At 39.7% G+C, this 19,489-nt stretch overlaps 1 protein-coding gene across 1 annotated transcript in view; it reads right to left on the reverse strand.

Annotated features, from left to right (window-relative positions):
- LOC146718174 (neural-cadherin) overlaps nucleotides 1-19,489 on the reverse strand; it is a 333,699-nt gene that overhangs the window by 137,409 nt on the left and 176,801 nt on the right. The window contains exon 25 of the mRNA XM_085431334.1: nucleotides 11,191-11,420. Within this exon, the coding sequence (XP_085287460.1) occupies nucleotides 11,191-11,420 (230 nt within the window). The remainder of the gene's footprint in view (nucleotides 1-11,190; nucleotides 11,421-19,489) is intronic.

Raw genomic sequence — 19,489 nt, forward strand, 5'->3', positions numbered from 1 at the left:
CCAGGAAATCATATAAGAAATGTAATTTCTATATACAAAATTTGCAAAAGCTCATTTGGTTTGCAGGAAACATTATGCAGGTTTTTTAATCAACATGAGGAAATGTTTTTAATGAACCTGTTGGCATGTAGCAAATATATTAAAGCTGAACTTATCAATGGTTCCAGTGTTGTTTTCCTCCAGGCACACTCTCAAATTTTAAGTGTACAATATCCATTTGTATGTTTATGTTGAGCGATGTGCAGCACCTTGTTAAGGCTAAATAAAAATAGCAGCCTGGCTTTAAAGGAAAACTTTCGAGTGACTCGAGACTCAAGTTGTTATGTATATTTAAATGGCCTGCATTTGTATAGCGCTTTTCTAGTCCATAGGACCCCAAAGCGCTTTACACTACATTCAGTCATCCACCCATTCACACACACATTCACACACTGGCGATAGCAAGCTACATTGTAGCCACAGCTGCCCTGGGGCGCACTGACAGAGGCGAGGCTGCCAGACACAGGCGCCACCTCTGACCACCACCGGTAGGCAAACACGGGGTTAGTATCTTGCCCAAGGATATTTGGCATGCAGCCAGGATGCAGCCTGGGATCGAACCACCGACCTTCTGATTAGTGGCTGACCTGCTCTGCCACCTGAGCTACAGCCTATATTTAATTAAACAAGACATACGTATGCAACTTCTGGACACTGGTGGAAGAGCTGTTGGCTCTGTATGCTCAACATTTACAAAAATAGCAGAATGTGTACAATGGTGTACCATATCAGTCATCATATCTTGACAAGATAAACAATAACTGACATATTCCTCCACTGAAATGAATGTAGTTAGTACAGTAATGAGGATGCTTTTGGTCCTCTCCAAGGTTTCTGTTAGAGTAATAAGTGAAAACAATTTAAGCTTTACAAAATTTTATGTTTCAAGCTGTGCCTTTGATCTCAAAAAATATATCTGAAACACAGCATGCAACTCGGATTGAACAAAACGGCATCTGCTGTGTACTGTGTACCATTGTGACATCGTAATGGAATCCAGCAGGGGCGAACGTTTTTGAGTGTAGCTGCTAAAAAGTTCTAATTGTCTTGAATATTTGCTGGAACTGGAGGGCAAACGTCATCCTTTGCAGTAGACTGAAACGTGACCTGCATAAGAGAACTACATGTGCTGGTTTCTACAGCTTAGATGTTCAAACATTTTTACAAACGGTTAAGATGACATGGTTTGAACTTGGTGGAGAGCGGTATAAATGGAGGTGCGAGACAGAGACTGTATGTTTGTATGTATTCAGTTTAGCAAAAGTGTTTGCGACACACTGAGCACATAAATCAAATTGTGAGAGGCAGACTATGCCGCAGGGAAAGGAGAGAAAGGGGTACAATGGAGAGGGGAATGCCAGACACGGGAGTATGAGGAGGAGTAAGATATCTGGGGATAAGGTGCTTTGCGGTGGAGTCAGAGTCATGCTGGCTGTCAGTTGGTTCTTAAAGCAGTGGGTGAGCTGAAAATAACTTTATAATAATTTTTGTCTGCTAGCGTCTTACACAGCCATGTGTGCAGGAAATCACTACATTGGTCTCGTCCTATTCAACGGCACCAGATGGAGGGCTTTGCTCATTCTAGTATTTCTTGTTACTCTGGCACACCAACAAGGCATTTCAAAATACTCACAAAAGAAGAAGAGATTTGATGTTTCCCTCTCTCTCATCCAATATTTCTTATTTATACATAAATAAGAAATATTGCAGCGTGCGCCGATCTGTCATTCTTTTCTAAATCATTTTACTTTGAAAGACATTTATTTTAAAAGAACACTACTGTACTCTCCATTGGAGTTTGCATCCCCAGGAGCCTAAATGGCTGCACAGACATGAGCGTGCTCCATCTTTTGTATCTGGTCTCCATTGAGACATGCACTGAATTTCAAAGGCAGAACAGTGTGTATAGCAAGGAATAAAGGACCAAAGGGATCTATTGTTCCTTGGACTATTGTTCCACTGCATTAAGAAGTTCCCTCAGTCCTCTCCCCTGCCCTCGGGGCCACATTACTATAATGACAACATGAACCGTGGTATCTGAGCACCATACCGATGATTTTTTTAAAAAAGTCAAAAACCAGTGTAGTATCATTAGCAGTCAAGTAGAGCGTGATGGATTGAAAACACTGACGGATAACTTCCATTATGGAGGTAGAGCAAGCAGAAATAGAGAGGGTATAAAGACTTTTTTTTTAAAAACCCTCCTACTTCTGAGGCATTACAGGAGAATTGAGAACATTAATAATAAGAACTGCTTCATCTTCTACACCCCCCCTCCTTTCCCTCTTTCTTTCTCATCCAGCTCCACCCCCTCACAATCTCCCCCACCCTCCCCAATCTCTCCGACTCTCGTTCATCCTCTCTCGCCACGCTTCACATCTCATTCTGATCAATGTCTTCTCCGGAGAACCTGGCTGAATTCAGATGAAAAGCTCCGCGCTCTCCTCACAAATCACACCTGAAAGCCCCGGCTACCTCACCACTTACACATCTTTCTCTCCCTCTCTGCTTTCCTCATCCTGGAAACTTATTAGTACACTTGCAAATCTTTCCATCCTTTGATAGTCACGTGAAACAACAAGAGGTTAACTGAAAAGAACGTGGCTGAGGGCTGAGTGTGGCGAATGACCTGAGCTGACCACCGGGACCACAGCTGGATTCTCACGGTTTTCTCCCTGACAGACACGCACATGCAAATCCAAACTAGCTCATCTTTCCCTCCGAGGACACCAGTTCAGCTCTCTGTGCTGTGAAATGCATACAATTCAACGTCTATGGTTCAGGCTCTCTCAAACACACACATGCACACACACAGGTCCCCTACTTCCATTCAGACTTCTGAAACGTGAAATGAGGTCTGACTGAAGCCAGCGACCAGGGGGCATTAGTGTGATATAGTAAAATGTTTGTTTTTTACCAACTCCTTTTCTGCAGTGGTGGAATGCATTTTTTTAATACAACCTTTCCTTTCTATAAATGTAATTTAGAAATACAATATACGATTAAATACAGAAATATAACTGTACACAACAAAGTACAGCTCTGATTCCTTTTCTCTTTTTGTTGTTTCCCCCCTCTTCCTCTCTTTTGTGCAATAGCCAGAGTACTGAATTACAAGCATACTACACACTGTGTATTTCTGTTAGAGTCAAATTAAGCTGGATTTAAATGGATTTTCCATACTCATGGACCATGAAGTATAATATATTTTCTTTTCCTGGTTGGCCCAGAAATAATCCAGTACAACGGTCAAAATCAGGTCTCACCTTCCCGTGTCCCACATACCAGAAATGATTTGAATTCTTACACAAGGCTGAGGTAAAACTTTGGACACCATAAATGGCATCACACAAAAAAGGGTTTTAAACCAGAAGTGGATTGTTTGGATAAATATACTCATCCCCGGTGTTACAAACTGGGAAGGCTGATGCAGCAAGTCAAGTCCTAGTGCTGAACTGTTTAAAATGTACATGTGTATATCCAACACACTGACATGCTGTTCAGTACATTAGTACGGGAGGCCAAATGCAACATAATTATGCATGTTTATTTGGTTCAAAAGGCTAAGATAGGGTTGAGTATAAGCAAAATAAAATGGAATGCAATAACATTCAGGACTGAACTCTCTCTCTCATGAAATCATGTTTATAGAAATGTCAAACAAGAGGACAAGATGACCTTGAGCTCAGGAAAGCAACATCTGTTCTAAATGAACCACTAACAACATTTTTGTATCATTTTTTCTATTTAAATTAACGAGATAGTTTAAAGTAAGGACATAAACCTCATTCTAGAAACATACAGCCTGACCATTAAAAACACTACATTCCCTTTTCATTTCCTTTTCATGTAAATAAGCACAAGTGTAATCACGAAGCTCACCGCCCGTTCACAAAGCAGATGACGAACAACCTGAGATGATGGCTCAGCGGCTTTTCCACATTCAGTCAGTCTACTTCAATCACGCGTGCTTTACAATTTACAGATCACAGTGAAACAAACAAAGACAAAAATACGCTTACGGGCAAAGCATTTTAGAACAAAACAACAGCATTTCTTTCTGATTCACACAAACAGTGGAGATTTAGCATAATGCTTTGCAACATCCCAGCATTTAAAGGCACAATAAAAGGTTTTCACAGGACTCGATGTGGTGTGTGAGAAATTAAATACACCTTTCCCCTCTTCTATATGTGGACAGGTATCAGCCTAATCAAACGTAGCTTAATAGGTAATTGTGAATAAGTGTGACCACTTTTATAAAAACAGAAGTCTTTCCAGGAGTGGACGTTCCAATGAATTCACCCCGAGCTCCGACCATGCAACACTAAGCAAGCAGTAAAGCGAAGCTGCTAAACAAGAGTGAGCCAAAATACCTCCACAATGATGTGGATGTGGTATGGGACTACTTTTATAAATAAAGGTTAAATTAAAAATGATCATGAAGGAAAGATGGCAACCACACAACCACATTTATGACATTAGTGAGTTTAATAGAAACATGTAACTAAATAATAGCTTCTCGCAATTAGCAAGTGTTGCCCTCTTTACTGAGACAAAGATATATGATGTTTCAGGAAGCCACTATATAGAAATCAAATGCCTATAGAAAGGTTAACTCCAGTATTTAGCTGTAACTTCTTCACAGTCCATGTGATCAGTACACTTAATGCTGAATGTGACCAAGTTAAAAACACAGTTGAAAAGCAATCTGCTGGAGAAAAGTGCAAACACTGAACGCCCTTTTGAGAAACACGCAAGATGTGATCACACCCCGAGGTGTTTTCACACCTGCTGCGCACAGAGTGGTTAAATTAAACTTTACATTGTTTACAGCAGATCTGGTTCATTTGGACACACGAGAACGGTTCGACCAAACACTTGTGTTGTATTACCAGCTGATTCCAGCCTAAAAATTTGTTCTCGAATCAGGTCCATGTCAGACTCAGTGCTGGCACTTGCACAACAGTATCATGGGCTTTTTGCTTTCAATCTTGATTTCCTTAAGGTTTCAAAAAATATATGAACTATTTTCTTAAACTATTAAAGGCAAATTTTGACATGAACAGACTGAGTGAAATCTCAGCATGCCACTGTCAATCAGACAATCAGGAGCTAAGTAAAACTGCTAATCACCTCATGAACCTTGTAATGGAGCCTAGTGATAAGGCCAAATATTACTTAATATTCTCTGCTTTTTGTTTTTCAGGCTTCTTCCCACAGTCCAAAGACATGCATGTTAATTTAATGGGTGATTCTGAATCGGCTGTGGGTGTGAACGTGAGCTTGAATGATTGTCCGTCTTCCTGTGTTAGCCCTCTGATAGACTGTAGCCCACCTCTCACCCTTTGACAGCTGTGACAGCCTCTGGTCCCCCAGCGACCCTGAATTGGATAAGCAGCTAAGAATGGATGGATTACATAGCACCAACTACCCTCAACAATCTTTTCAGGGAAGAATACACCGTAAGCTCAATACCTTGCAAAAATATGACAACGAAGAAAAAGAAAACCTGTCAAGGATATAACAATCTAATAACTCATTTCTTTGTGAAAACTCCACTGGAAACCTTTTAAGTTCTAGGGAGAACCTTAGACTCAGATACCAAATGACAATACCAAATAAAAAAAGGTAACAAACAGCTTCATGTCTGATTTTTATGAAGTAAGACAGGACTATGTGTCATCCACATAGCCCTGAGAATGTTGTTGGATTGGATGGTTGTGGAGATGAAGGTTGGTTCAAATATTTCATCTCTGCTATTGAAATCATTTTTTAATTATTATGTCATCAAAACAAAACGTATCAGACACCTTTTTAAAGCATCACTCAGTACAGCTACTCTGTTCGAGTCACCACTAGTGTGTTGAATAACACAAGCTTTCTGAGCATGTGAACTGCAGAATCTGTTCAAATGCATTTAATATTGGACTGCTAATTATAGCACTGCTTTATGAATCACTGCTGCTTATATCTGTCAGGGAGTGATTGGACTAAACTATAAATTATTAAAAGCAGCAAAGCTTTCATGAACAACAGCAGCCTAAGTTGTTGCTTATAAACAATATGCATGTATTGATTCATAGTTTTGAAAGGGAACGTGTGTTGTTGAGCTACAGCAACTGGGTGGAACCAGATTACATTTTTTAATGGTGCTTTAGTGGGTAAAAACGTATAACCAACAGGTCACTCATGGGAGGAACCAAATGTTAACTTCACTCAGCATTTTAAATCATATGTCTAACTAATGCCCAACAGATGCTGCCACACCATTTGTATCATCAGCCTTGTCACATATTTATTTCCAGGCTAATGTATGATAAATAAAAAGGGCATCAATTTTATAACCCTGCACTTACAAAAACTGCCAGTCAAAAACATCCTTTACAGACGTGTTGTGCAAAAGAAATTAAGTTGAAGAGTTTGGATGTCAAGGCTGGTGTCTTTCCCTACGAGGTTCGCTTTCACTTTAATGAGACATGATGTAGATGAAAATGACCTAAATCCATCAATTTCTCAGACACTTTTGATGCTCACTTGGCTGTGCCAGCCTGTTTTCTTGTCATGCACAACCACTAATGTGCTGCAGAGTAAATAAATGAAGTTGTCAGTACAAATGAGCATCTGTTTTTACTTGTTACTTGGTTAAGTTTATTTGTGCCAAAAATCGAGATTTCTTTTGCTAGAGAGACCTGAACAAATTACATCAACGCAGACTCAAGAAAATTCATTTACTTAAAACTGTTATTTCCGCTCCACACAAAACCCACCTTAACTTAAATAGGGAGAAATATTTTCAGCTTTCACAATATTTAGGTGTATAGCAGAAACCAGTATTCCCCAGTTATCAGTCTTGATGAGAGTCCAAACTCTCCCTTTATTGGATAATTGCCTCTGACCTCAACTAAGAAAGTTGAATATCTGAACTGATTAGTGAGCATCTGTGTTCTAATAAATAAAAACACAGATATACTGCTGCCAATTAAGACCATTCGTCTTTTTCATTTAACAGGTCGGGGTGATAGTAATTAATCAAAATGCACCATATTGGACAGTATTCAGTCATTTAAAGGCAGTGCAAGCATAAAGATTAATTTCTTTATCTTTCTGTCTCTAAAATAAGCAAGCATAATAATTTTTTTCACAGTTTACTATTTTTGTAATGTTGTCCAATATAGATAGGATTGTGAACATTGTGGCTCTTAGTCTTTAAAAGGGTTCATTTAAAATGTGCAAAATGAAAAAAAAAAAAGCCCAAATATTATGGACTCAACTGGAGGTGTGCTGCCCTGAAAAGCAGCTTTCATTTGGGGGAGTACAGTTTTGTGGTGGAGTCAACACATATACAAAGATATCATCAGCATAAAAATCAGGATTATAAAAATGAATATTACCTATGTACAGACTATCAGTGGGTTAATAATGGTTATGAGGAATTTATGATTGGAACCAGCTGTAGGCAGAAAATCATAACCCACAGAAAGCAGCTTATTTCACTTAAACTGTATGTGGGAAATACAGACAACTGCTGCACTGGGGCTTTTTTTTTGTAGGTCAATTGGCCTGTCAGGGCTGCAAAGTGGAGTTGTTTTCAAGCAATAGAGATCACAGCAGAAAGCAGTATTTGGTGAATATTACTGCTGCATGTCAGCACCGCCTACACTGCTGTGGAAGCAGGTGAGACAGGTTTCCCCCATTTATGACAGCTTATTGTTTACAGACAACAACTAGCAGTTTCGATAGGTAGCCTGATGAGCATCACCAAGTCAGAATACACTGTGCTTTCTCTCAGGACCTACGTGGCCATCAAGCAGCAATGTTATCATTTTGCTTCCTGGATTGGCAGCTGCTGTAACCGTGACAGGTCCTTCTGTCTCAGGGGCACAGTGTGTGCTACAGGTGTCAAATGACACAGCTGGACACAACACAGCCACACTCTGGCATTTGATGGGTCAGGGGAGGGAAAACCACAGTCAGGTATAGTTATAGAGGCATAGAAAATAAACTATATGTTTTTCTCTCAAAAAGGCTTTGAGCATAGAAATCAGGTCAAATTTGTTTTTCCAAAGCAGGAGACAAGTGTGCCGACTTCGGTGATGCTTTAAATACATTTTGTGTAAAGTCTCTCCAGTTAAACCGCCAGCAAGGTGGAAACATACAAAAGTACAGAAAATTATGTGTGTTTTTGAACTGGGTGTGTCAGTTATGCTGGCATTTTGGAAATGAATAAGAAGTCAGTGCTAATTAGGGCTAATTAGCTAACATTTGCTAGCTATCTAATGTTGACCTGGATATATTTCCAGTTCCAGGCACAGTAAGAATACTAGGTCTAAGCAGTGATATTTTGGTTATCTTAACACAATATGTTATTATATAAACCTAATCTAAAATAAACCCGATGACAGATCAGTGTCAGTGTTTTTATTTTGGATTCCAAAATAAAAAATAAAAAATAAAGTGTGCGTATGTATGTACATATATGTACTTGTGTGTGTAGATATATATGTATGTATATGTATGTGTGTCTGTTACTTGTAGTTATTACTGCCTGTTACCTGTGGTAATGCAATTTATAATTTATATATTCTGTATTCAGTTATGAAGGCTCTAATTGTTGGTTGCGAGCTGCCGCTTAGGTGCTTGTATCTGCCCGGGGCTGTTGATGGGTCTGTATGCAATGATGGGCGTAGCTGCGGGAAGTTTGTTTTTTTTTGTTGATGAGTGAGTATAGGGGTGGGATTTAATAAGTTTTCTTCGTCCCACTCCTTTTTCAGGCAAGTTTTGTTTTTTGTTTTGTGTATTTTATGTTCAATATAGGTATTTGTTGTGCCTGAAAATGAATAAATAAATGAATGAATGAAAAAGTGGTGTGGAGATCTGGTGACAGCACCTGTGTGACAGGCTTAGGGGTAGGGTTGCCAACCGTCCCTTAAAATACGGAATCGTCCCGTATTTCGAAACAAAAGTACACGTCCCGTATTGAGCTAATAAGGGACGCACTTTGTCCCGTAATACAGTGAGAATCAAAAGTAGTCTATAACTTTTAATGGAATTAATGCTTTGTTGGAAAGCATAATTCCCAGCCCCTCTCCTGCTTTGTGACCAATGAGCTGACAGCACACTTATGACAATTCGAGTATGACAATTCGAGTATGACAATTCAGATTACCGCTCATCTCATTGGTCGAGGAAAGGTCGCTTGCGGAGAAAATACCGGAAGACAACAGATGACCACAACAAGAAGCATGGCCAACAGGGAAACAAACGCCGACACTGCGGTGCAAGTCTCGCACGACAGTACACCTAAAGCTGGGCAGACACTGTGCGATTTTTTCAGTCACGTTATTCAGCTCCTGCTCAAACTGCACGATTGACTCGCAGGGGTTAGAAGTTCGTAGGTCACGATGCAGGTCTCACACTATACGGCCCGATGCTCTGATGCGACCTGAGTGCTCACACTGTGCCTCCATAACATGAAGGTTATAACAGAAAATCTGTCGCTCTCTCTCTCTGTCTTTCACTCACACAGACACACCAACACCATCAACTTTGCTAAATTGCTAATGAAAAACATGATCAGGCAGCTGTGATTGAGCAGCAGTGTAAATCCAACTATTTTCACGGTTGTTGTGGTCGTGATCATTTTGTGATGCCACATCGAAAAGGCTCGGATGAGCTTTCCAAAGTTCTACAAGTTGTGCCTCCATCGCTTGTGTCCAGATCACACGCTGCACAGCCGTGCTGCTCCGTCTTTTTCACCGACGTTTACGTGTTTGCGCGTGAGCAGTGTGAGCGGCTGTGGTGACACCCTCACGAGCGATTGATGATCGGGAGCTGTGTAAGCCCAGCGTTAGAGCAGCAATATTTGTTCCCCTCAGAGAAAGGGAAGAATGGGAAAAGGAAAACACCTGGCTGGAAAAAGTTAATATGGGCATGTGCAGTGAATATCAGCGCTATGTGGCCAGAAGTGTGATAATATAATTTATTTTGTGTAATAAACAACTGCAAGGATAGATGATTACAACAAATAGATCACTAATACATAAAAGTAATACATAGATGAATAATGATGATGAGTTATGATGTGTAATCATGGGAACAAGCGGGTTTACAAACAGGAGCAGCTGATTAGCATTAGAAAAGCTGAAATAATACCTCAACTGAAGCCAATTGTACTAAATGCACTAAATGTGCACTGTTACAAGAATATTTTTCTTTCTATTGTTTTCTATTATTTTAAGTTAAGCAGGACAGAGTTCTTTTAAAGAAAGATTTACTTATATTCTCAAAAGTTAAGCATGACAGGCTTCTGTTTAAGAAAGAGACCTGTTTTACTGTGTTAATGTTGTCATTTTGAGCTAAAAATAAATGGCTAAATGATCATTTGTTTCACATGTGTTCATATCACAAAGAATACACATCTACTTAAATCAAATTCAAGTCAAATGGTTAAAAAAAATAATTTCACGCACAAAAAAAGAGCTAGAAAATTCACCACACTGGGAATGGTGAAGACAACTGGGTCGCCCGGCCCTGGCCACGAGGTGTCCCTTATTTATTTTTCAGGGAGTTAGCAACCCTACTTAGGGGGAGTGTTTTATATGCAGTACTGTACTTTAGGTAGCTGGTTGTTTTGTTAGTCACCATCTGCGGCTCCGGGTGAATTCATCTGACAAATCTGACACACCACTTGTTTTATCTCTGCTGCAGTTAGGTTGGTTGGTTGGTTGGTTTCTTTGTATTGTCTAGAATTGTGACTGTCAGGCCTGCATCATGCATCCAGCAAACTGAGAAAACGTCACAGATTTTGACTGCTACCTGATATGTTAGATTTTAATGTAGACATCAACCAAAACACTGCCAGAGGCAAAACTTGTGCTTGCAACCAACAACTGCAACCATACAGTGAGAGAGCACGACCCAATTTTGGGAGGCTTACTCACGTGCATGTGAGATGTCAGAGTGTCTTACCCTATAAGTGGCGTTGCAGTGCACTTGCTCACTGACGTACACTTGGTTAGATTACTTGAGCGTCATTCGAGAGGTTGTGTTGTCAACAGATCGGCCAATAATCAGGTTGAGTGGCCTTTATTATGAGAAAACTGAGTGTCAGTGTTGAGAAAAGCCTAAAATAGACAAAGAATAACCTACCTTTTGCTTGTGAGCGGCCAGGTAACCATGCATTTTCTCGGGCTGAAGGAAAGATGGGCCACTATGCACAGCAAAGCGAACATCCAGCATTCGCTCCTTCACGTCCATGAGGCTAAAGATGTTGACATCATCAGGTGGGACCGAGAGCATCTCAGACAGGAAGTCCACCAGCAGCTCGTAGCGGCTCCGCTGCTTCCCCCTCAGTTCAATGAACTCCTTCGCTGTGATGTCTGAGCAATACATACATACACACACACACAGAGAATTGGAACTGTAAGTGGCCTCATTATTTCCGCCCCTGCTCAAGGATAAATCCAATTATTTTCAAACTGCTAAAGTAAAAAATAGTCCACAACACTCCAGACTAGAGCTATGATGATAAATTATTTCAAAAGGCTTACTGTATCTGATAAAATCACTTGTTTGTAAGTTATTTTGCGTCTGTTTTCCTGTGTGTTTGTTTCAGTGCGCCTACAGTATGTTTGTTGGTGAAGAAAGTGCTCAGGAGTTTGATTTCAGTTCCTCTCAATAAACGTATTTGCTGATTTTGTATTCGGTTCTAATCATAAAATGCTGTGAACCTTTGAGGGAAAAATGTTACTCTTCTTTTGCTTCTCAGTGCCAGTCTGATTCCAGTTGTTCAAAATGTAAAAATTACCCCAAGGACTCGTACAAATGTTCAAAGACTGGACAGGCGATCCTAGCTGACAGACGTTTAGTCTGTCAGGTAGGAGCATTAACCTGGCCAACACAGTGAATATCTGGGCAGCAGTAACCAAATCTCTGGCAGTAGATGGCCCTGCAACTCCCATGAGACACCACTTATCAGATTTTGGATCAAAACAATCATGAATAATAACCAGAAGCTGGCACTGTGTATATGCAAATAATTGAAGGAGTGGCACGGACAATTTTGCCTTTATAGAGATTAAATGAGCACCACATTTAAAGCTTCCCATACAGCACCATAATTGGGAAAGTTGAAGTTAAAATTATTTTCTTTTTAATGTTAACACCCAGGTGTTGTTGTACGCACCTGCAAAAAGCAGTCAGCATTAGTCAGTGAGAAGTCAGCAGAGTACCAATGTTATCCAACCGTACAGAATAAAATTATCTCTGCAGAATTTTCAGGAATTCACTGCGACTAATTGATAATGGATGGAAAGAACAACAAATGCAGTAGAAAGTCAAGAAATAATTCGACACACAGACTAAAAAAAGCCCAGATTGGTATCAGTTTAGCTTGTTCCAACCAGCCTTAACAGCCAAATCATATCCACAGCCAAACAAACCAGCAGACGAACAAAGGCAACTTTATGGATTAGTTCTTATATAGCACTTTTCTACTCTGTTTGAGCCTCATTCACCTATTCATACAAGCACTTCTACACTTCAGTGCACTCTATCAAACATTCACATATATTATTCACAATCCAGTGAACCTTCAACATTCAAAATGAGACCAAGAAAGTAACAGCTAAAATATGACTTACAAAATATACTTTGGCAGCCAGTGTGCAGCCAATTAAAGTCTGTGTGTAGAAAAACGCTGGATATTGATAACAGACAATACACAAATTAATACAGAGCTAGAATATGCAAAATATACTTTTTGAAGATTATGGACAGATCCTATGTGTCAGGACTGAAATCAACAAAATGAAATCTTGTGTTAAATAATTTGAATTTTTGCTCCACTGAGCTAAACTCTAACTCAGATCCATGTTCATACCAATGTTCTATTCAAAATATGGACAGTTTTTATGCATCTAAACACTTGTGATGTTTTATAAAGTAATGACCTCATCCTGTACGTAGAGAAAGAGCAGATCAACAATGAACAATGATGGGAATGATGAGGTTCATGGAGCCCACAGGTTTAAAGGATGCTGCAAATGCCTGAGAAACACAGCTTAGACAGCTTGGATGAAATAAAGGAGCAAAAGAGTCAGAGAGATAGCTCCGTGTGGCACTCCTGCTGGGTAGATAACTTTCTGTTCTCTTTTTGAACTTTTTTTTTTTCCATTCATCAAGTGAAATCAGACCGTCCAATCAATCACGTCTCTTTTTCACACACACAGCATAAGTGCAACAGAGTGTAATGTCCATATTTAGCTATGTAGTCACATGACATGAGAGAAATGAAACCTAAACAAACAAATTATGGCATTCAACAATCCTAACAACACTCATTATTACAGAGACAGGTAACAATATGTGTCACTCACAGCAGAGACGAGCACAAAGTAGTGGTAGCGCCAAAAACAGAAGAGGAAAAAAATATTCTCAAATGAGGAAACAAGAGACAACTGGGACCCATTTTATTGAGAATATATCCAGTTTTAGTTGTTATCTCGTAGTATGCTGTCCATGTAGCAAACCTTCTTAACCTTCTCCCTCCATCGATCCACTGTGGGAGGCTGCGGCCGCATCCATGAGGTTGTGATCATCTTCTTATCAACTAATAAAAAAGACTCTCAGTAGGAATATCCTTTTAATCCTTCTGGCAGTTGGCCCATTATATACAGAGTAAGATGGTTTAAGGACACTTCTCTTTATGAATTCATTTTGTATATGTTGGCAGTAGTCTGATAGTTTGTGTGTGTTCTCTTACCAAGCCACAGTCCCTCCACCACTGACCTGAGATGTTCACAAATTTTGATGTGACAAGGGCTTGGAGCGGGTGGGGGGTGTTAATGGTAACAAATTGCTTCATATTTTAATGGCACGGCATGCAGCTTGTCCCATTTTTTGCCTTTCTCTACAGCTGAAAAATAATGCGGTGGACGATCATATTTATTATATTTGTGCTGAAGCTGCTCAAAGAACACCAGGTCTTCTGCTTCAAACATCTGGTCCAAGAGTATCGAGCTGTTTCATTCCCACTTTCTAAACCCTGCTTCTAGTCGGGAGGGAATAAAGTGAGAGTTATGTGCAATCCTCACCTGCTGGAAGCTGAAGTTGAGAATCTTAGTTTTTTCTCACAGTGGGGATTTTTTTTTACCTTGTCATGAATTATTTCCTCTCCTGATATCTTCACTCTTGAATGGGATTATATCCAAAATATGTGGAGCCCTCACTCTTTTCCATCCTGACCCAGTTGGTTTCGTTATCTTGAGATATTCATGTAAGCACTGACTTGAGCTGGGCTGCCCAATTTTTTTTTCTCAGGTATTCAAATTCAATTCCAGTTTGTTTGTTTTTTTCTAAATGACTTTAGATAGTCATTTATTTATTATTTTAAATGTAGGTCAGATAAAGACCGAAACAAAACGAGTAATCTAGGTAATCCATTCATGTGTATTGTTTCTACTTGTCCCACATGTTTTTAGGCTGGCTTTTATTTCACCCATCAGCTTTCGATAGTTAGCTTTGAAACATGTCAGAGGTTATGACGATCCCTATCTGAACTCACGATGACACCAGAAATCTAGATGTAGGCCAGTGTCCCACCAACATCAGTGTCTGAGATTTCGATTGACTGATCCGATAACCTTTCTAAGTTAGGGAATAGGGATAGAAGAAACGAGGTCATATCATCATTTACAGCTTTAATGTTGTAATTCTGCCATATTTAATTTAGGTTTAATATTTAAAGCAGAGAACTGGAGTCGACCACCTTGGCTGACCCCTCTCTGAACAACAACCCTTCCATTTGACATGTGAGTCTGACGTTATACGTATAACCATTATCCAGTCCACATTCCCATAACAGTCAAGGTTTTGTACAAAAACTCTTGATATGTCAACCACCGTGTTCTCCAAGCTTAGTCGAGTATCTTTTCTTCAGCTCTGTAGTCAGAAATATCTCACTGTAATGGATCTTGGAGGGGCAAAGTGCTTCAGCTTCGTGGTTTGGGATGTGAGACCTGTTTTGACACAGGTCTACATCCTCCATTAGTTCGAGTGATGTGAGCAGGAGGTTTGTTAAGAGATCACTCATTTCATTCTCATATTCCCCGTCTTCTTTCACAGCGTGTGTAGGTTGTCCCATCTTGATCTTGACTCCAGGTCATCATACTTGACCCATAACTTCTCTTATCTGTGTCCTAAATAACAAACAGCTCTTACATGTTGGAGTATTTTGTCCTCTACTTCACTCAGTCTCTGTTCAATATTCACAACTTCTTGTTCTAGTTTTGTTGTACACTCCAGTACACTCCACATCGCATAGAGTGGTTTCCACCCTCAATAAAGTGGCCTCTGTGTCTAGGGAGGCCTGAGTGTGCTCTTTCATGAGTTGTGCAACTCAGTTAGCACAGCAGCCATGTTTTCTTCAATCCATGTCTCACCGGTGTCCATTTGGTCTTGTTTATCATCTTTTTCTTGTGGTTTTGCTTTCTTTTCTGCCTGTTTGGTTTGAGCAGACATGGTAGGTTTTCTCAAAGGCAGTTTGCATTAATTGTTTGGCTGTTTGTTTCTCTTCCACAGCAGGAGAATCGGGCTGCTTCTCCTAGCATGACATCCCAGAAGTCCTTTTGTTAACAATTTTCTAATCTAGCAGATTCAGATTATAACTAATAATAGTCACAATAGTAATAGTCACCAAAATGTGATGGGTTTGGGCTGTTTGGTTACACAAAACTCAAGGCTTTGGTTAGTTTAGATTACTTTGAAATATTACCACATGTAATGACTTTTAAATGTAAAGGCTGTTTCATATATGTAATCTCAGTCAGTCTCAATGTGTTTAACCTTTACTAATGGAATTTCAGCTTAAGATCTCAGAGAACTGCAAAAATATATTTCAGACTTTGGTTAACTCTTAGATCAAGTGGGTATCTTCCAGGGAATTTTGAGCTTAAGAAGGCAAATGCTTAAAAGGAAGGAATATCTTTGAGGCCAGAGTCTAAGCAGGTAGAGCTGTTAACAAAAACATTTCAATTGTGCAAGTTAACATGTAGATGGGAGCCAATACACAAAGGACCAGGACTAACAAACTGCTCTACGTAAGAAAACCCAAACTAATTTCATTGTTATCAGCACTACGAGACTCAAAGTTCATCTCACAGAGAACGAAGTAAAAGAATGCACACACACACATATATATATATAAAAAGGGGTGGGCAGGGTGATTAGGTTTGTGAGCGTAGAGAAGGAGACAGAGCCTAGGCATTAAGAGACAAGACAGGGGGCTCAGAATGGGCTCAGCGGATACAACGTGAGGGATCGAGGCTAATGTCAGCTCCCATCAGTCAGTCCAGAGGGAGAAACAAGGACACAGGCAGACAGAGAGACAGTCAGGAGGGATAGGGGCTGGCGGGGGGAGAGGGTAGTAACTCCTAACGCAGTGTGGCAGCCTTTGCACCTGGCTTTGATCCAACCTCACAACTGACTTCTGCTTTCTCCTTCCCAGAGGCTTCATTGGAGGCGGTGCACAGATGCCCTCCTGCCTCAAGGCTTGTGATTTTACACAAATAAATGGACTGCGTTTATATGGCACTATCCTAGTCTTATCAACCACTCAAAGCGCTTTGCACTACATGCCACATTCGCACACACACACACTCACACAGTTTATTCTATCACATATTTGGCTGGATCTGAGGCGTTTATACGAGATTCAGTATCTCGCCCAAGGACACTTTGATATGCGGGGAGGGAGCCAGACGCTCTAACTTCTGAGCCACAGCTGTCCCTTAAATAGACACAAAAGGGCCAAATACTTACTTTATATGATGAAGTTTTATATGAATAACTGAGACAAAAGAGTGAGAACTAACTGTGGCTTTGTCTTTTTTGCAGTCCTTCAGAAGAGGTCAAACAAATGAGGATTTTATGAAGCCCTCATGATTACTTGTAAGATTCCAAGAATGTTTTCTTTAACAAAATGCTTTGATAAAGCAAAACACCAAGGAGAGGCTGGTGGCATTGTATCTTCCATAAAAGACAAATGCTGTAAATGTTTTGGAAATCCTGATTAAATCTAGTAATTATATAAAAACACACCACTTTTTATATAATTACTAGATTTACCGGTTTTTCTTTCAAACATAATAACACACAAAGTATTAATAAGGACAAAAAAAGCATATTGTTATTTAAGCACATTTAAACATAATTCTTTGTTGGCTTCATTGTGCTCAAAGTCATTATTTGTCTTTATCATAGCCACTGAAATACACGATTAACTTCAAGCTCTCATACCGTATATGAAAAATCAAAACTTCTTGTGGATGACTGACAAAAAGTTCAAATGATTTCATGAATTCTAAACCAGCTTCAGTTCAGGACTCCTTTCAGTGATTAGAGGAGCAGCTGAAGGGAACAGAAGGTAAACTTTCACAATATCTTTCCCAGGATCAGAACAACAAGGTTGAGTTTAATCTCTAGCAAGCCAGACTTTTCCATTTGACCACAAGATTACAGTGCACGGCTTATCCGACTGACCTATGGGAAGAAAATAACAATCTCCGTTATCAAATGACTATATGATGAACAATCAGCAGAGAAATGTTTGCCGCTTCCTGCTCAAACATCAGACAAAGCATGCAACTGACTGAACAGAGCTTCCTCTCACAGCTGATGCTTTGAAGCATCAGCTAGATCCTTGTTTCGACTGTGCTCTTGGTTAATTGATGAGAAAGGCTGAAATCAGAGGTGGAGTAATCCTCTTTTCATTTTAGGGAACCTATGTGTGACGCAGGTCTAGTTTTCTGGGAAGCGAGACTCTTGAAGTATGTAAGAATTAATAATAGCAGCAAGCAGCCACAGCCACTGTGGAGTACATGCTGACAGGGCTTATTAAGGTGCTGCAGATATGTCTGAAGCCTGATGTATAGTCCTGTGTTGAGCTGCCATACAGCCCATGCCATAGTGGGCAACGTCACTGCATTTATACTTGTATACTGGTGTGTATGTATGGTGCTGTACAGTGTGCACTTTTCTGGGAACGTGCTGATTAGGGCTGCAGTGTAGTGTGCAAATTTATTACCTATAATATACAGTTTTCCTGTCTTATAAGAAATGTAATAAATGTTCAGCTTAAAAGTAAAATAAAATAGATAATGATTCAAAATAACGACCAAAATAAACACACAAATGCATTTCAGAATGCTGAGTGGTGAGACTTGCTTCGAAAAGGATTTTCATTCCACTCACTGCCTGATAAATGCCCAAGGGTCACATTTACTAAGCGGTGCAAAATAGCGTGTGAGTGCAATCCCCAAATAGTTTCATGGTGATTGACAAAAGTTTTGTGTTCTAAACAAAGGTGCAGTCAGTTCATTCCAATGACATGTCAAATCTGCCAAGAATCCCGCAATTTAGCACGAGGTTGAAAACTAAGAGATGATATTTAGATATTCTGGCAGAAAGAGTTGTTATAATAGAAACAGGCTTCAATGTAGGACTGTAAGATCTATGACAATATTTTGACATTGGGCTCTGTAGCATTCTTGTATTAGGACAACATATATCCTTCAAGGGACAAAACTAATTGGAAATGTCTGACAGACAAACGTTTATTTCTATACTCTGAGTGAGCACAGCTTTTGCGCTGTCCATGGTCCTGAAATTATAAGCATTTTATCAATTTAACATTTTGTTGTTTATTTAAGTGTGACAAAACTTTATTAAGGAGAAATATCTTTGAGATTATAAATGTAAATGGATTGATCAGACAGGTTTGATGATAACAAACAAAAAAACAACAACCTCAAACTATTTCAATACATAACAGGGCTGCTATTTAGACTTCCTATGCCTGATGTCCATCCAGGGCCTGAATTTTTTTTTCAGGGTCCAACGGCAACATTTTCTCTCTGTTGTTTAGCCATCTTGCTCTGAATGTCATCGTACAGGCTGTGAAATTCCTGTCACAGAAGCCACAGTATGTTGAGGAGAACACGATGCCAAAAAAACGAAGATTTGGATGTTTTTTGCTACTGCTATTGCATGGCTCCTTTTGGTTGGAGCTTCCAGGTCATTCCTGACTTGACTGAGCAAACTTGCAATTAGATGGCTTGGTAATCTCTACATTTCTATCACATCTCTGTCTGGCATTCCAAATAAATTGACCCGAGTGGAGAAATGCCTCTTCAAGCACACACATCTAAATCTCTGCTATGTCTCCCCCGTTTTTTTAAGGGTGGTAAATGCCGGTGCAATTAGTAAAACATTTTGCAAATGTGAGTGAAGCAATTTGCTAGATTGATTTAAATATTTTCCTCCCTTTATTTTGCATCTATATATGCATATGCAAGAGGGTCAGTTGCAACTATCTCTCACGTGCAATCATCTCACTACACTCTGTCTGAATCGACTGTACCTTTTCTTCATTTTTCATCTTTAAATGCTA

Source organism: Copadichromis virginalis, linkage group LG1 (assembly GCF_057382275.1).
Source record: "Copadichromis virginalis isolate Kocher_CV1m ecotype Utaka linkage group LG1, C_Virginalis_male_GT1.1, whole genome shotgun sequence".
NCBI classification, from domain to species: Eukaryota; Metazoa; Chordata; class Actinopteri; order Cichliformes; family Cichlidae; genus Copadichromis; species Copadichromis virginalis.